This window comes from Anticarsia gemmatalis, chromosome 1, assembly GCF_050436995.1.
Source record: "Anticarsia gemmatalis isolate Benzon Research Colony breed Stoneville strain chromosome 1, ilAntGemm2 primary, whole genome shotgun sequence".
NCBI classification, from domain to species: Eukaryota; Metazoa; Arthropoda; class Insecta; order Lepidoptera; family Erebidae; genus Anticarsia; species Anticarsia gemmatalis.
Genome location: NC_134745.1, coordinates 12,814,372 through 12,836,465, shown reverse-complemented (window position 1 = coordinate 12,836,465; position 22,094 = coordinate 12,814,372). Strand labels below are relative to the sequence as shown.

Here is a 22,094-nt window from a genome sequence, read left to right as displayed (position 1 = left end):
AATGTTAAATTAATAGCATAAAAATTTAAACATAAATTAAGATCATTAGTTACTGATCAGACCAGTAAAAGAAACTGAATAGTTTACATCGCGACCGCTGGGTAACATCAGATGATTGGTGTTTCGTCTTACTACATTAACATTATGTGGCTTTTGATTCAAAGTTAAGCGTTTTTATTACTATTGCACAGTCCGATTCCATAGCATGACATTACAATTAATTTAAAACATTTTAGTTGTACAGTGTTCGAATCTCCCTTCGAAGCAATCGAAGGGAGATTCAAAATAGTGTTGCCATATTTCGGATAAGTACGGTGTTTAAGTCTAATCGACTATCAGCAATCAGTGCCCATCACTAGTAGTATACGTCATCAAACAAAACGAGACGTCATTTGTGATAATTGATAAGCTCTGTACTTGTTGATTTGATAAAATCATTTTGATCAATAGCAAAACAAAACTTTAAGTAAGAGAGCACACGCGATTAAAAATGAAGCTATGCCCGTATAATATAGTACCAGTTTATTTATTGTTTCTAATATTATGCGTAATAAACTCGATTTGCGGTCGGATGGTACGTATTGTGAATATTAATTTACATGTGTATAATAGCGAAAATAAACAGTGTTTTAATAGCGGTAATTTTCCTCGTGCAGTATGGAGAGGAAGGGTATTACCCGCCCGGCTACTATGAGAGCCAACAAGCGCAACTTGAGAAAAAAGTTAAAGCTGCAATAGAGAACTTGGAAAACGATGGTATTTAAATCTTTTTTATTTAGAATAAATTAAGCAACTGATTTATAATTAGTTGTCTAAAATTCTAATTTATTTCTATTGTGAAACAATTACTAATAATACATTAGAATGCACATTTTATAATATTTAATTTATCATAGACATTTCTAATTTATGTCTAATAAATAACAGGGAAACTATATTTCATTTTGTTTTACTACGTATATAAATGATTCACTTAACTTTCGATCACATATCACAATAATAATTAATTTTAATCACTTTCTCTATAAATTCTCACAGAAAAAAGTTGTGACATCATTCTAAATTTACTTTATTCTTTTTTTGTTGTCATTTAGCACCAGAGTGGGTGAGCAACTGGCCAGATAGAACAGTAACATTAGGCCAAGTGTCAGGCCTAGCTCTAGACAATGCTGGCAGGCTGCTAGTGTTCCATAGAGGCAGTCATAAATGGGACGCAGACACTTTCAATGAAAGAGATGTGTATAACTTTATAGCAACCCCGGCTATTAGAGAACCTACTATTCTTGTGTTGAATGACACTGGAGAACTTGTGGATCAATGGGGACAGGACCTGTGAGTATAATTTATACTTGAGTATATTTATTTTTCATATTTTTGGAATTATATTATTGTGTAGTGATGTGCTAGCAAATAGCAACTTTTTTCTAGCAAATAGGCACAGGAAACTAATAAGAATTAATCCTTTTACTTACCTATTATTGAGAAATCTTTGTACCATTCTTGCATCATTATGCAAACAAACTTTTAGTGTTTTACTTACCTGATACTATAAGTCTTATATTTTATTATCAGATAGTTAAAGTATATAAATATAATGTGTACTTAAGAAAATTATCTATTCTTAGACTGAACTGTTTCATAACATTCATCTTAGGAATTCTAATATATAACACTCTGTTACCTTAGTTTACATTTCAAAAGACATAATTATGTGATTCTTAAACAAAACCCAGAGCAATATTGTTTTCATGATTTGATACTGAGCATGTGAAACTTATCGGCTTGAAAACAACCTATTTGGGGAGGCTTTAATTTATTTTCTTCCCAAGAATGTACCTTGTACATTGTTTAATTGCTACAAACAACTACAAATAAACACAGTTGGCTGGTTTCATCAAAACTTCCATAGCTGAATATTGACTGAAAGAATGCAAATCTATACTAATATTATAAAGCTGAAGAGTTTGTTTGTTTGTTTGTGTGTTTGTTTGTTTGAACGCGCTAATCTCAGGAACTACTGGTCCGATTTGAAAAATTCTTTCAGTGTTAGATAGTCCATTTATCGAGGAAGGTTATAGGCTATATATCATCACGCTACTACCAATAGGAGCAGAGTACCAGTGAAAAATGTTACAAAAACGGGGAAAAATTTTAACGCTTATGTAACGCAAGCGAAGTTGCGCGGGTCGGCTAGTACATTATAATGGAGAATGTTAACAAATTTGGATTATTAGCTCTCCATATTCTCTGTTAAAAATAAAAAATACTAGTGAAAGAATTACTTTGATACGTCAATTAGTTTCCGATTTATAAGTAAAACAAGTTGTAACCGCGCGAATCGGTGTGACGTCATTGTACATTACGCTAAGTCTGGCTCACATAGTCTTTTTTAATAATATTTACTATTATTACACTTTAAATGTAATAAGCAGACGAAAACACAACAAAATACTGCATAAGCTATTACATCTACGGCTGGAGACTTGATATTAAGCGGGACGCGACCCGCGCGGCATGGTGTACTATGACGTCACGCTGTTAGCGGGACTCGATATTTTTTGAAACTTTGAATGCTTGTAAAATCAAAACTACTTGGTATTTTTGACTAAAACAAAAACTTGTTTTCATGTACATCTACAGGCTTTACTGAGTCAAAATTTCAAGCGATTTGGCATACCTAGTAACATTCTCCATTCTCAATTGAGGTATCTTAGACACATACAAAATGATTGTCATGTGAATAATATGTAAATGTTGCAGGTTCTACATGCCACACGGTATCACGGTGGACAAAGATGACAATGTGTGGGTGACTGATGTGGCCATGCATCAAGTGCTCAAGTTCACTCCCGATAATAGACAGAAACCAGCCCTCACTTTGGGACAAAAGTAAGTTTAATAAAAATATGACTGCCTGTGTGGCGCAATGCTTAAGGTGGTCACCTCGCCACTATAAGTGCATCGAGAGGTCGTGGGTTCGATTCCTACACGGAAGAAACATTTGTGCGATCCTCAAATAGTTGTTTCGGGTCTGGTTATACTTTGTGTCCGTTTTTTGTATGTTTATAAAACGTCCCCACGACACAAGAGCAAATATTAGTGCAGGAGTTGTCTAAAAAAAACAAAAATCATTCTGTTTTCTATCCTTTTCTAGGAGTTCTATGTTATTTAACCAATACTACTATACAAAGAAAACTGTATATTTTACAAAGAAATTAATTATTTTTCAATATCATGCATCATGCTTGCGCGTGACTAGTTAACTACAGCACAAGTACATTCAGTTATTTTTATCGGAAAATTAATTAATTTACGAATAGGTACGAGGTAGGTACGGTTTTATACATGCTACTTCTATACAATAGATTAAAGAGCTTTTATTACAAAATCTATAATATGTAACTGATCTTTACAAAACTACAAGTTGATCCGAAATAATCATATAGGTAACCATTTCTGAAACCTATGTTATTAATATACCCAAATCCAAAAAATTGTAATCCCTTTAGGTATAATAATTATGTAACATATAATGTTTTTAAATAGGTTTATCCCCGGCAACGACAACTCTCACTTCTGCAAGCCGAGCGCGGTCGCAGTTCTAGCTAATGGCGATTTCTTCGTAGCAGATGGTTACTGTAACCACAGAATACTGAAATTTTCACCAAACGGCAGCATTATACTACAGTGGGGAACTAGTAAGTAACACTTAACAAATTACCCTTTAATGGCTAATATTTTTTTTGTAAAAAAACATCGTTTAAACCGCACGTTTGGCGCAGTGGTTATCATGGTCTCTTAGCTGCAGTTACCATAGCGCAGCGTGTGGTGAGTTCGAATCCCACCCGGGACAAATATTTTTGTGACGAGCACCATATTCTTAGCCTCGTTGTATATAAGTATGTATTTAGTAGTAGGTATAATCTATTAGTTACTTGGTTACCATAGTACAAGCTCTGCTTAGTTTGCAATCAAATTACAGTGTGTGAGTTTTCCAATGATGTATTTTTTATATTTAATTTTTAATTTACTTTATTTCCTTAAAATGAAAAACAGCTGTGTCTATAATGAAAAAGAATCTATAATATGATGTTTGTTCAGCTTACCCGGATACTAAGAAACCAGGTATGTAGTTCTTAGATATTAAGTCTTATTATACTTGAATACCTATTAACACCTAGTGTAACAAGAAATGCATTTGGCATTACCTATTCATAAAAGCTAATAAATAGGTAGAGGCGTAAATTATTTTAGCAATAAGTAATGAATACATTCGTCGATTTCCGTGATGCAAAATTCATTCCTATGTTTGATTGAATTTCTTGACAATACCTATTACTACTATATAGACGCTTGATTACCTTTAATCAACTCACTCATTATCCTCGTCACGCTTTTAAAATCATGATAGAGCTCGTGGCTAAGTAACAAGTCTCGCGGATCGATTTCTTTGCTTAAATGTGGTTTGCCAGGGTTGTTCCGCGGATGGGTAAGCATATTAAACATACGTGTTTCTGGAGGCACGTCAAATTGCAGGTCCCGGCTGTAATTTTCAAAGATATGTATTTTACAGTCGTTTATCGTCGTTGATTAGTCAGAAATCAGTCAGCTAGAAAATCTTACAGTCAGTCTTACCGAGGGGTATCGTGTTATAAGCTAGGTAATTGGGTTAGGAGGTCCGATGGGCATTCGCTCCATATAAAATACAGCTGCATCCGGTGAGACTGGAAGCCGACTACAACATAGCTGGAAAGAAAGGCTGAAGATAATGTTAAGTCCAGCTTTTAACCATTTCTATTGCCCAGGTCACGGTACCGGCAACTTCGTATTCGACGTGCCCCACGCGCTAACACTAGCTGAGGACCGCGGCCTGGTCTGCGTGGCCGACCGGGAGAGAGGCCGCGTGGCTTGCTTCAGACACGACAACGGCTCATACGTCAGTAGTTTTAGCAGCTGGCTCATCGGAGGGAGATTGTTCAGTGTGGCTTATGCTCCTGTGCATGGTGAGTACTTCGAAGAATATAAACAAACCCTCTTATTCATAAACACACTATAAACCTATTTTAGTTAAAAAGCAACTATTATATGTTTTCTCTTTTTGATTTTGCTAAAGAGTGAAAGAAACATAACTCTTTATAAGCCTTTCATAACTTCATATATTTTTATGAATAAGAGAGTATATGTATAGCTTATAAATACTGTCTCACTGTTAGATCTTTTCCCGGAATAATGAATTTGTTTTTCAAATGAGTAAGAGGGTTGGTAAATGTAAAAAAGTGATTGACTCAAGACTTACCCCCTCCCTCATTACGGGAGGAGATATTTACCCAGTAGTGGGACAGTAATGGGTTATATTTACTTTATTTATTGTATATTGTTAGAACATATTATCCAGAACAGTTGTAGACAGAGAAGACAGGCGCGCGGGTTTTGCTCGCGCCAAATTGTGAATTAAAAATGAAATATAGGTACTAATCACCTAGTAGAAATAACTTTCTAAATGCACCAAGAAGTTCCTGTCGTTAAAATTTTATTACAGAATGCAGATATAACAGAATCAAATCGTTACGACAATCAGAAAGTAACAGCCAAGCCAACAATAGAGAAATTATAAGACAGTAATCATTACTACGTCACTCATTATTAGGTGAAAATGACCGTGTTGTAAGCGAATCTTCTGTACGCTTCGAGACGCTAGGAAAACGTCGCGTCGCTCCCAATTTCACAATGCCATTAGACTATCGCAAGTTAAAACAAGCCCGAGTAAACAACTTTTGATGACGTGAATAAAATTTTTGTCACCAAGTTGTACGGATAAAGATGTTTTAGAAGTACAATGATCCAAGTATTTAAGCATGCGTCACCCATACAAGGGGATGAATAATTTCTTTCACCATTGACTTTTCAGTGTATTAGAAGTAATGATCTTAATGCTGAATTAAACAACGGGGGAAATAATCATGGAGAAATATAGTATTACAATACCTTTGTGTTCTTACGGTTCTTGAGAGGGTACAGTCCTTAATATTGAAATTAGTCTACACGATGAAGTCAAGGCTTCCTCGGTTTTCCAGCTTATTATGGGAAGAATTCCAAAGTAAGGAGTGAAAGTATATGGATTAAATTTACATTTATTAATTCTCATATTTCCTCTTTTAGGAGGTCGTCTCTACGTAGTAAACGGTCCATCTCGCGTGTCAATACCAGTCCGTGGCTACGTGATTGACTTCTCATCTGGCCGGTTAATACAAACCTTCGCGCCTTACGACGGTCTCCAGAACCCCCACGACGTGGTCGTGAGTCCCGACGGTGTGAAGATCTACGTCGCTGAACTGTCTCCGTTCAAAGTGCACAAGTTTGTGGACGAAACGTTAAGGAACGAGAGCTTGAGGGAGAAGGTGCACGTGAAGCCGACGGCGACTGTCGGTGAGTAGGTGTGTCTGTGGCTTTTTATGTACTTTTAGTTTATTACTAGCTGACCCGTGCGGCTCTGCTTGCCGAATGTCGTACTGTTGCATTCGTTGCAGCATACTAAGATCTTGATACTCTCAAAATACATACATAAAATCATGCCTTCTTCACTTCGTTAACTATTAATTTAGATAAAGTACTTTTTTGTCGGTTTTACTTGTGTAAACCTTAATTTGGAACGGTTGCTGAAGCGCTTATGTTGCTCTGGGTGACTAGTGTTCAATTCTCATCATCTGTCACATTCAGTAACGGATCTTGGGTTTAAGCTCAAGGAACAGGATTTTACCTTAAGCTCAATGCAAGGCCAGATCTCTCGTGTCTTTATTTGAAATGTCCACAGTCACACAATTTTTTTTGGAAAAATCCATCATCGTGACTTGTTTGAGATGCCTTAAGGAAATCGATGAGTTTACTTCTGTGATTTCCCATCAATGTTTGTATTGTGTATTGTGTTAATTTGTGTATCTATACTAATATAATAAAGCTGAAGAGTTTGTTTGTTTGTTTGTTTGTTTGTTTGAACGCGCTAATCTCAGGAACTACTGTTCCGATTTGAAAAATTCTTTCAGTGTTAGATAGCCCATTTATCGAGGAAGGCTATAGGCTATATAACATCACGCTACGGTCATTAGGAGCGAAGTAGCAACGAAAAATGTTACAAAAACGGGGAAAATTTTGACCCATTCTCTTAGGTGACGCAAACGAAGTTGCGCGGGTCAGCTAGTTTATTATATTTTGCACTAGCCTGTGTTGTCCAACTTTATTAGCATATGTTTTAGATTCCTAGAATAGCATGTTATAAGTATACCTATATTGTTTCTAGGAATATATTGGTTAAAAAGAAGACGATATAGGTAAGATTTAGTGGTAAAAAAGTTTTGTCGGTTGATCTTTTAACCTACAGATATAGGTATTTAGCTATATCTGTAGGTTAATATTGTAATTCTGGTATTTCCTCTCCAGTGATCTTCTTTCATAAATTGTCATCTTTATCAATTGATCAAGATACATTTTGGTTGATCGAATGCATCACAGAACACACCCCTATTCTAACGTGTCTAATAACCTTTAACTACCTACAAAACGGTTTTCATCGGGCTTGAATTCTAACAAAATGATAATTTGTGGCAACAGAGGTGGTAGGCACGGCCAGCAACAGTTCTAGCGGGGGCGCGTGGGAGTGGTGGAGCGGCGCGGCGGGCGGGGCGGGGGGCGCCGCCGCCGCCGCGCTGCTGGCGCTCGCCGCGCTGGCGCTGCTGCGCGCCAGGAACACCGGTAAGGGATACGAGGCCGAACCGCTCGTGCCTTAGGCCTCACATCACAACTATACACACCTAGAATTAAACAGACGATCGCAGACCGCAGACTACAAATGGATGTAAAAATTGCGTAACTGTAGCCGTTGTTAATAAATTTCATACAAATCAAAACTGTAAAGTAACAAAGTTTGGAGCTGTACCACCACTGTAGTCCTCGGTTTGCAAGCGTCCCCGGAATCCTACATGAGATCGGAATAGGTAGGTACGGTAATTTTAGATAATCTTTAAGAAATAATGTGACAACGAGTTCATAGAACCGCAGAACGGTAAGCAACAAAAGTAGTTAAACACTTTTTTAAATATTATCCTTGATGACTAAAGATTGCGACTCCTTGAAGGTTGGAGAAAATTGGGTACCTATTTAAAACATTATTTAGCGGGTTTCGATGCCTACTGTATCTTACTCCAATGTCACATAATAAAGACGTCTTGATCTCTATATTTATTTATACTTACGTATTATAGTATTTCTCACTAATTACTCTACCTATTCCGGTTTGTCTATCACTTCTCCTATGTTCTCTTATTCATAAACTTTGATGTGAATGTAAAAATACAAAACAAACGTACAAAAATTGGATGCAACGAATTTTTTGTCAAAAAATTGTATCCGCTGGGCGGAACAAAGCAACGAAATTGAAAAACACATTAAAAATAACGCTATTAATGTACCTAATATATACCACAATTTTTACGAATAAGAGGAACTTTCTCGTAGATTTTATTAGTAGGGTAAGCCAACGAAACATTACAACTCTGCCAGTGTTAAGTATTTATTAGTTATAGAACTGTTTGTCGGTAAACAAGTATTGACCTCGACTATACATATGGCTCCGTATCTAACGAATTAGTATATCTAATTGAAATTATTATTTTAAGTGTAAATGACGTTTAACGTTAGCTAAGTATAAATTAGTTGAAAACTTCAGAACATAATTTATTGTTTTTATTACGAATAAGTTTTCTTACCTTAAAATCTGGAAAATCTTCTCCGTCCAAAATACTTTCTAATTATTTTTTTATTTAAATATCGAAGTTTAGTTATTTATTTACGTGGTAATAAATCTTGATCTTTTCATAATAATCTCTTTTTTATTGTTATTTTGTTCCTAAACTTGAATGTGTTGATCTTTTCTGACGCTTAATTTATTTTCCTTCCATAAGTACCTACCTACTACCATCGACACATTTTTTTTTATATAGAGACTGGAAACATCTTGTAAAAATAATATAATAAAAAATATTTTTAAAATCTTGTAACAAGTACCTACTCTAATAATAATTTGAAAATTAATTAAAAAGCTATCTATTCCTTGCTAAAGACTGTTTTATAGTTTTTAATCATCGACTGGAAATCTTATTTCAAACATACATTTACATTAACGTAAATTCAAAGAGCATGTAGACTGAATACAGCATGTTACCTTTGCCTCGACAACATTGCGCGGGAAAATTTGCCATCACAAAAAATCATGGATGCCATGAATATCTTTAAAATGGTGTTTTCAGCCTATTTGCTATTTGTTAAATACACAAGTTTATATTTTGGTTGCGCTTTCAAATATTGTGATCGTGAACATTGTGATGTGCAATTATATTGGATTGGAAAAATATATTTATTGGAAGAAGCTTTTTGTATTTTTATTTTACGCACCAATGCATGGACACCTTTCAGTTTGCTAATTATTCACTACACACTTTTTAAAATTTAGACTTCATCAAGCTTGTTTTCTTTCTTATTGTAGATCAACAAATAAATCTGGGTAGATCTTGTTTGATAAAGAGTGACATTATTAATTTGAGTGACCCGACGGACTCAGTGAGATACCTCTGTTTAGTATTATTTGAAAATCTAGTATAGAAAGTACTCAAAAACGTAGCACTAGACAGATATACTTTAAAGAAATTAATTTATCTTTGATTGTGATCTACTTTGTTGTGCATACATTAGGTAGTAGTTACATGTATGAAAAATTAGTAACTAACTAAGGTAAATGCACCAGTAATGGACAAGGAACCAGTATTGGACGAAAAAAAAATAAACCGCCTAGAATAAGGACATGAACAAGTTTTTGATCTTGGCCTCACTGTGCCATGTAATATAGATATCAAGCTGTCATCGTTTGAAATTTCATAGAAATCAGTCTTTTGGATATAAGATGGCGTGATGTAAACAGTGTCGAATCGTTTAAAAATTCATATAGCCGTTTTTATAAAGGAAATTGTTAGTGCAGTAAGTAGAAAGTTACATTAATATTTATTTTTGCTTTGTTTTAATCAGACTGTGTTTTTTTTGTTGCGTTAGCCATGAAATTAACTTATCAAACGTGCAGTACTGTTATTCCAGAGAGGTTATGATTGTTGATATTTTGTTGATGTTTATAACTGGAATACTAAAATTGAATATTACCAGTAATGGACAAATGTCGAAACTTATTTTTATTGTTGTGTCATTAGATTATTAACTAATTTTACTCTCATTGTTGTTCTCTACTATAGGCTATTTGAAAATTATAAAAATGCTGACGTGTACCAGTAATGGACGCATTCGTCCATTATTGGGTATTTCATAGAAATCCAGTCATGGACATTGATATAAAATGTTTGTAAGACAAGATTTTTTTGGTCTAAGAAATGGCGCCCAAAAAAAATTATACGCCTGAACAAATGGGCAAGGCTATTGAAGCTGTCAAAAAAGGCTAGAAAATATCCGATGCAGCCAAAAAATTCGATGTACCTAGAATAACATTGCACAATTAATTTACGGGTAAAAGTCCCATCGAGTGCCCAATGGGACCCCGCACCGTTTTAACTAAAGAAAAAGAAGACATTTTGGAAGTTTGGATTAAGCACATGATAGAAAAACATATCCCCGTAACAAAAGAAGATTTATTCGACAGTGTCTAGCGTATAATAGTCGACAAAAACCAATAAACCCCTTTCACTGACAACAGACCCGGCAAAAAATGGTTTTCCGCGTTTATGAAACGACATACCACGATGGCTGAACGTGTTCCTCAAAATTTATGTGCAGCAAGAGATAATGTAAGAGTAAGTGTGCAAACTACTTAACGTCAGTGTGACAAACGGAATATTATATATATAAGCATAAATATTAATTTAAAAGTTAATTAATAATAAATAACATTCAAAATTCCGTTGCATTTTATTTTCATTTGAATTATTGCGATTCTGTGCTACATGACAATAATCTTAGATTCACAATTTCCTAGGTGTCTGCGACCAGGTTCATGTTCATTACTGGGTGTCTATAACTGGGTAATGTTTATTACTGGGTGTCCATTACTGGGTAATGTTTATTACTGGATGTCCATAACTGGTTTTTTGCTGTCCATGACTGGTGAAAAAACAGCTGTTTTTTGTTTGCTAATTATATTAAAACCAATTACAGTATCTCACGCGTAACACATCAGAATTGTAGATTAAGGACAATATTTTACATTTGAAGTAGTTTCATTACTATTTCTTTCACTACATAAGAGTAACTTCGCAAATTCCAGGAATTTGCTCTTAAACTGTCCATTACTGGTGCATTTACCTTAACAAGACAAGAACACCCATCTTGATCCTACTAACAAACTAACTAGCCCAAACATTTTTTTATGTTTACTAATGCAATAACATCCAGGCATAACAATTTCGCCTAGATAATAGATATACCTAACAATTACACATGACTAACGCTACTAGGTCGTAAAGGGGTGACCCGGCGTCGTTGGGAGTACGGCCATGGAGAGTTCAAGCTACGTCGGCTGTTGGAACGGAGACGCTTTACCCGCGTGCACTCAGATGACTCGGACGAAGAACCGGCGCCAATGCTGCCACACACACCGCCGGCTAACGCGTGATGCACCCAACAATGTCATATGTAAATTAACGACCAATGTTTGTACATGACCCCGTATACAATGGCAGCTAAAAATTTTATGACTGTAAGTAGGTATAGGTGACGCAAAACAACTTCAACACAAGAAGTTATTTTAGAAAGCAAACTAAACGTAGACCCAGTGCAGAGGACTCTCGGTTGACTGTTCTACCAAACAAGCGATCGAAGCGCTATAGCCCTAGCCGTCGCGCTCTGCTATTCTTTCAAAGCAGACCTAGAAATCGTTCCCTATGATATAGCGAAATTGTTCAAGTTATTTGGCGGCAACTGTACAGGTGTCGTCAAACAACTTGAACACAGTCGGTGAATGTAGACTCAGTGCAGAGGACTCTCGTTTGACTGTTTTAATGAGCGTTCGAACCGCTATGGTCCTCGCTTTCGTTCCCTGCAATTCTGACTAAGCAAACCTAAATAGCTAAATATGATGTGGTGACATTCAAGTTGTTTTGCATCGCCTATATCTACTTGGTTATTGTGTAAACTGTGTCCTTCAATAATACGATACGACAAGAAATATAATGTAGTATTTAGCTACTAACAAACACAAGATAACCAAGTGTATTGCACTGAACTCCTCTCTGAAGCCGAAAGTGCGCTGATATTTGCATATAGGTAGGCCTTAATTAAACAGTATTGAAAACAATTTTATGCACTCAAATGTTAATATTTGCACCAATCTTATAATATGAGAATATTTCCATCGGGGCATCTACAAGCATATATATTTATATTTAAACTCTCTAGTTCCTCTGCACATTTCGTGAAAATACATTTCTATCACACTAAAGTAATGTAAGTAACAATTCGTACTAAAATCATACGATTTTGGCACAAACCTTATCAGTACTTAATAACATGAGCTTTGCGTAAATATGAATAAGGAATTGTGTACATTTCATAGATAAATACATTATTTATTATATTACTACACATTTTAGTTAGTCCGACTGTTACACACTTTACCCGGGTAATCCAACAGTTATTATAAACATTATCCGGGTACTGCAAATATGTTGATTTATGAAAGTTAATTTTATTCAAGGGTAATTTTATTATGGTGTGTGTGTTGATGTTAAATTGCTTTTGGCTCTAGGTATGTTGATAAGTATCGGTCAATATGTTGTTAATGTTATCATTGCCGGAATATAATGATAACAAGATGAAGGGAAAAATATCGGTTATCTATAACGTGACCATGATACGTCCCGCTATGGTGGGATTGTACTTTCTGCCCGTCCCATATACTTACTTGTTTAGTTTTACAGCAAATTATTTCAACCAGCAATCATTTTGTATGTGTATGGAATCTGCCAATGCGATTCAATTTATTAGTAGGTAGGTCATGTATCAAAATACCTAAATATAAGAAATGTCTATTATAAAACAAGGCTAGCTACAGATATGCCTAATTTCAAGATGAATGAGCACTTGAAGGTTCAAAAAACTATCTTTAGCTAGATTTCTATATTTTATGGCTTAATTTTGTTTTTAAAATAAGTTTAACTATGACGGGATATTTGTAGCGTGCCTTAAAGTGCACCTGTACCGCAGCTTTACTTTTTGTAGAACAAAGAGAAACAATAACATTATATTCATATCATTAATTATTCTTAACCCTATTAAACAACTGACTGCCGGTGGTATTTGCTGAATATTGCTTATAACATCTTTAACCGCCAGTGTCGGTAGAAAGCAGCAACAAAACTATCTACAAGAAAGATGAGGCACTAACAACATATAATACTAAATTACTTAATGGGTCTTAAACGCGATGGGAATTTCCGACTGTGGTCACGGGCTGACTGTCAACCAGCTCAGCAGCAACCCGTGACACGGTCGATGCAATTCAATAAAAACGTTGGGCAGCAAATATGGTATGATTCCCATCGCGTTAAGGACCTGTATAGCAATTTAGTATTATGTGTACAAACCGCGATTATTTAAAAAAGTTACAATGGTTCTACTAAAAGTAACTGCTGTGTAGTTGCACCATAAGATAACAACAAAAAGACACTTATGTAAAAGGAATTTATTCATATTTATAACAAATCGAATTTGTAAATCATATACATATTTGAATGTTAGTTATAAGGCATCTCAATTTACTATTTGTACTATTAAATAGTAATCATCTTCTAGCTATTATAATGTGATTTCTTGGCGACAGCTTTGGGTCGAAAACTGGGCGGATTTCGCACGACATTCCTGAAAAAAAGACTATAGTTATTTTACGATAATAAACTAGAAAAAAATATATCAAAAACAAAATTAACAAAATAAATCCTTCTTTAACCTATTAATTTTATTTAAACTAAAATATAAGAAACATCGCAGGAATTGAAAATGAACATAACTATGTTTATCTATGGAGATTTACAGTGCAGTTCATACATTAAAAATCAATTTATTTTTGAAATTAGTCATAGTTTTAAGTACCTAAGTAGTTATATTTTTTATAATAAAATATTGCGTTTACTATGGCTTTTATCTTGTATTTGACTATATCACACAGCGCTTAAATATTTTTATCTTATTAGCTTATTTATAGCATCAGGTTTTGATTAAAGAAAAAAAATTGTTTCTGACCTGTCCAAAATATTCTTAAAATAAAGTCTATTATCCTTCAGTTTATTATAATAATACTGTAACTAAATTGTACCTAATAGCTAATGATTAAAAAAAACTAATTTATAATCTGTATTTTCGCCACTGTATAAAATGCCTAAATAAAGTGCCAAAGAGATTTAATCTAGTCTAAAATAAATGTTAAATAAAGATTATGATTTGTATGCTTTATTTGTTATTGTATATTTATGTGTAGTTATTGTCTGTACATACGTATTGTATCATGTGTAATATAAATAAATGTTAAATAAGTGTATTTTTGTCTCTAACATTAAATGTAATTAAGACAACATTTCTTTTATTTATCACTTAAAAATATTTTCTAGGCATAATCACTTTTAGCTTACTGATAAACATTTAACACATATTTATAGGCCAGCCATGCTTGACTGGGAAGTAGGCAGAGACCAAAGAGCGCCACTTGGTCAAGTTTACTTTGAATCAAATGTATAATACTAAAACTGCAGAAAACTTAAGAATGCCGATGTGTTTCTGCATAACCAAATTCTATCAACATAAAAACTATGCTTACAAAATAACAGGAAAGACATTCATTCAGTATCTTACCTTTCTCCATAACGTAAAGCATTCTATCCAGCAATACAACAGTCTCTACAAGCGGCGCGAGCGCAAGCCGTAACGTGTATACGACCACCACGCGGCGCCACTGTTGCAAGTCATGGTACCCACGGGACCAAACAGAGGGCGATGTCGGCAGTGGCAACTTGATCCGCTCTAAAGCTAAGCTGCAGTAACTGAAATGAGTAAAGAAATACAATTGTATGTGTGTTTCTATTCGTTTTTGTAGATTAAAGTGCCACATGCACACTTTAGGGGAGGCCTATGCTCAGCAGTAGACAGTTATAGGCTGATGATAGAGGAAAGTATCTTACTTTTCAAAAGTCATAGAGTCAGAGTGTTTGATGCTCCTGACGGGCGCGTGACGGAGTTTCGGGTCGTGTTCTACTAGGATTCTTTCTAAAGCTGCTCTGTATGCATGAATCTGTGAATAAAACCACATGAATAAGTAAAAAACTTACAATCAATATAGCAAAAACTTGGAAGTTAAATTAAAACTTACCTTCAAATCTTTATAATTCCCTTTCATCAATCTCTCACAGTACACCTCAATAGCATGACAAGCTATCTCTCTGCTAGGAAAAGACAGTTTACTATCCAACCTATTTACATAATCACTCATAGGGTAACCCTGTTGTTTTCCTTCACAACTCAATTTCATATAGCAACACCCAACTACACAAATAAACTTAACATGTTCAGATTCTACAAAGTGTTTAAGTAATAAAGGTCCTAAGTCCCCACAGGGGTGCAAGCCAATTAAGCCATAGTTCATCATGGTTTCAGGTAGAGGTAGTTTTACCAATTGACTGTAGCAGGATAGAGTAATGTTAAAGTGTAGGGGTCTATGTAGTTTGGAGGCAGCTTCAGGTGATATGTGCTTTTTGGCTGTGTATTCCAGTTCTAGATCAAGTTTTCTGAAATAAAATAAAATTAAATAAGCATTATCTCTTAATCTTCAACTAAAATATGTGAAACTAAGGTAAACATCACTGCTTTCCTACTGCAGGTTTGATCTTGAATCTTATCCTGGGGGCAGAGCTGGTAGTGGGACATCAATATCTATATCTATATAGTAGTATATCTTTTTCTTTATTTATACAAAAAAGTATTAAGTTTTAGTTCATAACTATGAAAAGTTGAAGTTTAAGATCACAAAGTTATGATTGTAAAATAAATTCAGGCATTATTAAACAGTACCTATACCAGTTTTCTCCACACTTCTACCTACAAAAAACAACTATCATACATACCAAGGGTACAGACCTAGCCTCTTCAGTGAGCTGTCGCTGGCACTCAATCCCTGCTGCATACAAATCATCTCTATAAGCCAGCACCCTCACCAAGTGCCCCAGACCAGAGCCAAAATCTATAACAGCATTACAACCTGTTTGCATCGCCGTATCAACTACCACATCTGCCATCATACTTATTTCGTGCCTCTTTTTTAATTTCACATGTTTCAAAAATAGATTTTTTAGTCTAGGATGATTTTTACAATTATCTAAGTTCTTTAAGTCTATTTTGTGAGCCGGTTTGTAAGTATTTTGTCTCGGTATGCTAAGAGCGTCTACTGATTTTATTAACGCGAGGAAAGATAATGGTAACAGCTGTTTCGGTGGTTTGTTCGATAGTATTTCGCCCAAGTGTTGTGGGTCCATGTCTCTGAAGCTGTCTCGCCATGTTTTCGGTAGTTTTTCCCAGTGGTCGTCCACAAAGAAGTCCTTAAATAGTTAACGAATTATTAAATATTTTTTTTTATATTAGAAAGTATACTCGTTGTAACAACTGGAATACTGGATACTTACCAAAACATACAAGTCCAAAAGCCAGTCGTACATTCGTATCACTTTCAGTGACATCTCGATAAGAGATTTTACATTCTCTTTCTCTGAATAAATCATTGCTAATATATTTGATACCTAGTTTTTCTAATTTATTAAAAATAATTTCGCTACGGAAACAACACACGTTTCAATGTTTTGACAGTGTTGATTTATTTACATCCATCCTGTCAAATTTTGACAACTGAGTGATAAGAGATGAATGCATCGTTGTAATGTTAGTCGATTTTCGATTAAAGACACGGCAGATAGTATTAATATTATCAATATTATAAAACAGTGTCATATCTTATGTTCATAAAAAATCATTATTTAATTACATGTAAATAAAGCTTGCTATTTTACTAGACAACAAATTTTACTTATCTAAATCAAAGATTATCTTGATGATTTTAGTATGCAGAAATCTATTTTGGTAGTACTTACTTGACGAAGCCCGTCAGTTTCTGTAAGTCTAGGGTTTGTTGAGTTTGGCAGCTCAAAATAACTAGTTAAAGCGGGACGTCTTTCGGTACAATAAAACATCAGTCATAAATAACAAAAAGACTTTATTTCGTAAACACGCTAACTTAGACTGTATTTTACATAGCAATAAGCAGTCCATATATTTGCTAAGTTTTTACGAGATAAATCTATATTTGCATTATTTGGTCATAATAAAAAAAATAACAATTTGTTACACACATATTTTTACATGTCAGATATTTAAACAATACAAATGAGATTCTAAACCGTATTAAACTAGGTAACTAACTATAAGTGTATAAACGGATTGGTGTTAATAACAGAATGAAGACATAAGTCTAGATCTAAAAAGGCTTCCAGCATATTTAAATGTGCCAAACAATATAACACTTTATACATAACAAGAAAAGTCTCAATCTTGAAGGTGTAAGTGGCGAGAAATCCCACACATTTAATACTAAAATCTAGTGCTCTGTGCTACAAGCGATTTTAAACTGTAATTACGACGTTATAAAGTTGACCTTTGCACTAGTCATTGTAAAGGTGAGACAGAAGGAAGAAACAAATCAGTGTAGCACTTTGCTTTGATGTTCAAGGCGAAATTATTAAAAGAGAACTACTTACGCGGAATGTATGGCACTTCGTCTGCGACAATTTATGCATATCTTTCTTCATAATTATTTTGTATTTTATAGCAGTCATGCAAAAATACCGCAAACAATTTTAAAATAATAGTATCAGAGATTCATACTTGCCGTCTAAATGTTTGAATAATATCATAAAAAATGTGACATTTTGAACATAATTGAGCAAAAATTAAAGTCAAAAATTAAAACCTAATTAAAAATATGAGTAAAAAAATAATGAGTAAAAATAAGTTTACAGAATGTACATATAGAATGCAAATAAATTATTATAAAGTGCAAAATGCTATTAATAATGCAGTTTCGGATTTATATTAATAATATCTACAGTTATCTCGATGGGTTAATGATCACCTATAGTCCGACAACTCAGTAGAGAGCCTTGAAATGCACCTAAAGCATCATTGAAATTATGTCCGAAAAAAGTAGCCGTAGCGAAGCGTCTGCTGAAAAAGTCTACGAATGACGTTCTAAATTCTAAATTTTGCATGTTTCCGCCAGCAGAGAACCTTGCACATTAACAAGAGTCTCTACTAAATTGTCGGACTATATCAATAATATATTATAGTAAACAAATGATTACGTCAATATAGATTACAATGTCTTTATCGATTAACTTAAATTGAGCATTACTAACAAAATTATTATAATTAGGCGGTACTTTATAATATAATATCATTCCATATGTCAGTTATTGCTTATCCATGTTGTAAAATTGACTACTACTTATACAAACTTAATTGAGATATTTTGATACAGGTTTTACCCTGTATATTCTTAAACAAAACTTTTGTAGAAAACATGAGATTCTTTCTAACAAGCTCAGATCTATAGCACGAGATTCATTGGCGCGTATATTTATACTATTTTCGATACAAGATTGGTCATGAGACGTCGGGAATTTGGGAAATGCTTCAGTACAAAAATGTGGGTAGTATGAAAACTCCTCTACGAGTTGAAAGTAAGAGTAGTTTTCAGCCACAGCGCGTAGCTGTTGGTCCAAAGAACACGGGGACGCTATATAAAACCTGTATTTCTTCTTGTACTGATGTAGTAACATTTCGGCGTTAGTCAAAACATCGTCAATTTTGTAAAACAAGTCATTCATTGGCAAAGAACCATACTTATGAATAAACGTCGTCGGCGCTAATCTATACTTATGGCCAGTCTTTTTGTCCTTCCATACCTTATTGGTACTTTCTAGCTGTAGAAGAAACGTGGGTATACTGTAACTGTGGGTCGTTATCACATGAGTGTGGACTCCGTAATTGTTCTTTATTTCGTGGAACAGGCTGTTGGCGAATGGATAAATACCTCCTTGATGGATGAATCCGAAGAAAAGTGTTAAAAGGGCATTTAAGACATACCAAGTGATGCGTATAGTTGTTTTAAATCTTCTTGTTTTTGGTCCATCCGTTTCGTTAACGTGGAGATGATTGCCATAAAGGTATATTAAGGGAATGATAACTGGTATGATGAAGCGCGCTTCTTGATGCGGGAAGAGAGATAGAACAGCGATCGGAATGACTAGTGAGAACAACATTAGTCCTGTGATGCTTTGAATCCGTGGCAGCTTGCTGTACTGGCCGCGGATAAATCTGCAAATTAAAGTATTTATTCAAAAAAACTACGATAATGTAAAGCCTTAACAGGGATATTACTGTCCATTGTGGTTTTAGCCTACGATTCGTATTAAAATTAAATCTGTTAGATAATGTTTTTTCCTTTTCATTAAATAGCAGGAAAAAACAACAGTCACATAGCGACCGGAATACTAAACGATTTTATAGCCATCGTTTATTGTAATGTAATTCTACTGAAGTCCATAGTATATCGAATTGTATGACTAGCAAAGAATGGATACGTACGAGTCGCTACACCGCTGAGACTGATTACTTTTTGTAGCTACAAGCATTGTTTCTCAAAGTTGTGTTATGAGAGAAATGTACAAAAATATCTATTGTTACTAAATAATATTTTGACGACAAACAATTAACTATCGCAGAAACGTTTATTCTCGGTGTTTATGAGTCGATAACAACTACGATACGAGACTGCGAAAGCACTTTATCAATATTTTGTCTAGCCGAATATTACCAAGACTATTTTAAAGTAAATTTTAAAAAATATTAGTATTTATATTGTTTTGATCAGATAAATAACCGAAAGACGCTATTGTTTGACAAAGGTTAAAGACCTTCGAAAGACGTACAGTACATAGCTGCCTGATATGATAATCAATTAGTTAAGTTGCTCGAGAAGGTATCCTTACCTGTAAGTGTTTACGGAGAGAGTGATGAAAGCCAATATACCAAGCACGTTGAACAACAGCGGCACGTTCACCGCCAAGTGCAGCCACCGTGGATGAAGCCCATGTGACGTCAAGTTCCTCATGTCCGAATTATATCGTAGAAAGTTTAAAGGCGTCACCACCCAATTGTCCCATGACACTTTAAACGATTCCACATCCGCCATTGTAATGTATCCATAGTACCCAGAGTCAATGAGTATAAGCACCAGTGCAGTCGGCACCCCACACATTATAAACATAAATATTCTATAATGAAAGTCTTTAAACCCTACTACTTTAGACCCCAGCCCTCTATGGAGCCAGAAGAAAATTGGAGGGAATGCAAACCCCACAAATGTAGGCCGATTAAAGATACCTACAACTACAACAGTGGCTAAAACTATTACACGGTTCAAATTGTGACCGGGCAAATGAGTGGCCAGTTTAAAAATCTTAACTTTCTCAACCACAGTAGTTGCTTTCTCATACTTCTCTTGAAGAAACTCATTGTGGTAAATTACTTTGTCTGATTTCAGCATGCACTCCGCAACTAGTAAGAGGAGTATTGAGAAGAAAATCATCTCAAATGTATTGGAGAAACTTCTACAGCAGTAAACAAAGACTACATAAGAACTGGCGAATATTTTGAGTCTGTTTCTAAAGTTTTGTCCGTAAAGAACACATATTTTGTATAAACAATAATCATTAATAAGAGAGAGCAAACAAATGAAGATTCTAGGTAATACTAGTAAATAGTATGGTGTTTTAAGATCTACGTTGAGATAGTATTTGGTAAAAGGGTTTGCTAAGCGTATGAAGTGCAAGGGTGGTCCGAGTATCATTTTGGGCACAAATATGTTTCTGATTGGAAACTTTGGATTGAACTCCCATGTCTTTGAAATGTCGATGGTAAGAATGTCCCCTAGAACAAATTTAATAGATTTATTATTGTGTTAACTCAAAGATGTATAAATTGGCTAACAAATGGGCCAGCTTATTAGATGGTGCAAGAAAAAAATTATAAGATATTCTTTTCGTGCATATTTTATACTGCATAATAAACTCAAAAAGGTTTGGCTTGAAAATTAAGATTCATGAAAAATCTGCATAATATTTAAAGAAGGTATGTTATTTTTAATCCGACTTATTACAAGTTATCGTCAAGGTTACAAATGTTACCTAAGCACAACTGCGCCGGTGATAAATAAAATTAAATTATACAGAGTGCAAAACATTTTATAAAAAAACAATTTTATCTCTGTCTGTACAAAAATGAACACTAACTTACCAGCAATAACTTCAACATTTTGAAAGAACTCGTCTGGATGAATATATCCGTGTTGCGGCAATAATGTTAGCGCAAATCTAATAAACACTAACACCCAATATGAAAATGGTAATTTCACTGGATTCCTAAATGAGATAGCTTTGAGAATCTCAGGTTTTAAAAATATCTTCATTTTGCGTTTGTTTATTGAGGAATTATGATAAAAATCATTTATTAATTCCACATTTATCGAAATAAAATCATTGCTGGGACGGACATGCACCTCTTCTGTTGATATATTTTTGACGTTTGTAAAATTTGATTCGTTTTTAGTGTTGTCCTCCATAATCTTAGTCGACTAAAATATATAGTGGGAATCGATTATGTTTAGTCTATTACATCATATTGTCAACATTCAGCTACTGTAAAATATACATGTGAAACGTTTTTTTAGAAAAACAATCAATGTTGAATATTACCATAAATCGGACACTAGCTGACCGAGTTTTCTTACGGATCATTTTTTTTCCAAACTTATTGTGACTACTGTACCACGTAGAAAAGTAGGTACTCTCGCAGGACAATAAAATTATTGATTCTGAAAACAGGTGTAGTAGGTGCATATTATATCGCAGATTACTTTTACAAACATAATAACTAGCTAAGGTACCTCTTCATAACAT

At 34.5% G+C, this 22,094-nt stretch overlaps 3 protein-coding genes across 6 annotated transcripts; 1 reads left to right on the top strand and 2 right to left on the bottom strand.

The window, feature by feature from the left end:
* The first annotated feature begins 357 nt into the window (after positions 1-357).
* Positions 358-13,025, top strand: LOC142976994 (peptidyl-alpha-hydroxyglycine alpha-amidating lyase 1-like). 4 transcript variants are annotated; one of them, XM_076120660.1, is made up of 9 exons: positions 358-574; positions 657-756; positions 1,095-1,332; positions 2,761-2,889; positions 3,547-3,698; positions 4,806-5,003; positions 6,160-6,426; positions 7,606-7,746; positions 11,511-13,025. In XM_076120660.1, exons 1-9 carry the CDS (start codon positions 491-493, stop codon positions 11,657-11,659), a joined length of 1,458 nt encoding a protein of 485 aa, XP_075976775.1. In that variant the 5' UTR covers positions 358-490; the 3' UTR covers positions 11,660-13,025. The 4 variants fall into 4 exon arrangements, with proteins under 4 accessions (XP_075976775.1, XP_075976767.1, XP_075976783.1 ...); XM_076120652.1 differs by having other exon boundaries at positions 11,502-13,025; XM_076120668.1 differs by lacking the exon at positions 11,511-13,025 and adding an exon at positions 7,295-7,325 and having other exon boundaries at positions 359-574; positions 7,606-7,781.
* Positions 13,026-13,734: 709 nt separating this feature from the next.
* Positions 13,735-16,897, bottom strand: LOC142977019 (methyltransferase-like protein 25B). The gene is made up of 6 exons (XM_076120688.1): positions 16,710-16,897; positions 16,168-16,625; positions 15,404-15,818; positions 15,216-15,325; positions 14,890-15,077; positions 13,735-13,902 (listed from the first exon to the last, which is right to left on the bottom strand). The coding sequence occupies exons 1-6, from the start codon at positions 16,803-16,805 to the stop codon at positions 13,826-13,828; spliced, it is 1,344 nt and encodes a 447-aa protein (XP_075976803.1). The 5' UTR covers positions 16,806-16,897; the 3' UTR covers positions 13,735-13,825.
* Positions 16,898-17,276: 379 nt separating this feature from the next.
* On the bottom strand, positions 17,277-21,710 carry PIG-Z (phosphatidylinositol glycan anchor biosynthesis class Z). The gene is made up of 3 exons (XM_076120639.1): positions 21,433-21,710; positions 20,127-21,066; positions 17,277-19,452 (listed from the first exon to the last, which is right to left on the bottom strand). The coding sequence occupies exons 1-3, from the start codon at positions 21,602-21,604 to the stop codon at positions 18,591-18,593; spliced, it is 1,974 nt and encodes a 657-aa protein (XP_075976754.1). The 5' UTR covers positions 21,605-21,710; the 3' UTR covers positions 17,277-18,590.
* Positions 21,711-22,094: the final 384 nt, after the last annotated feature.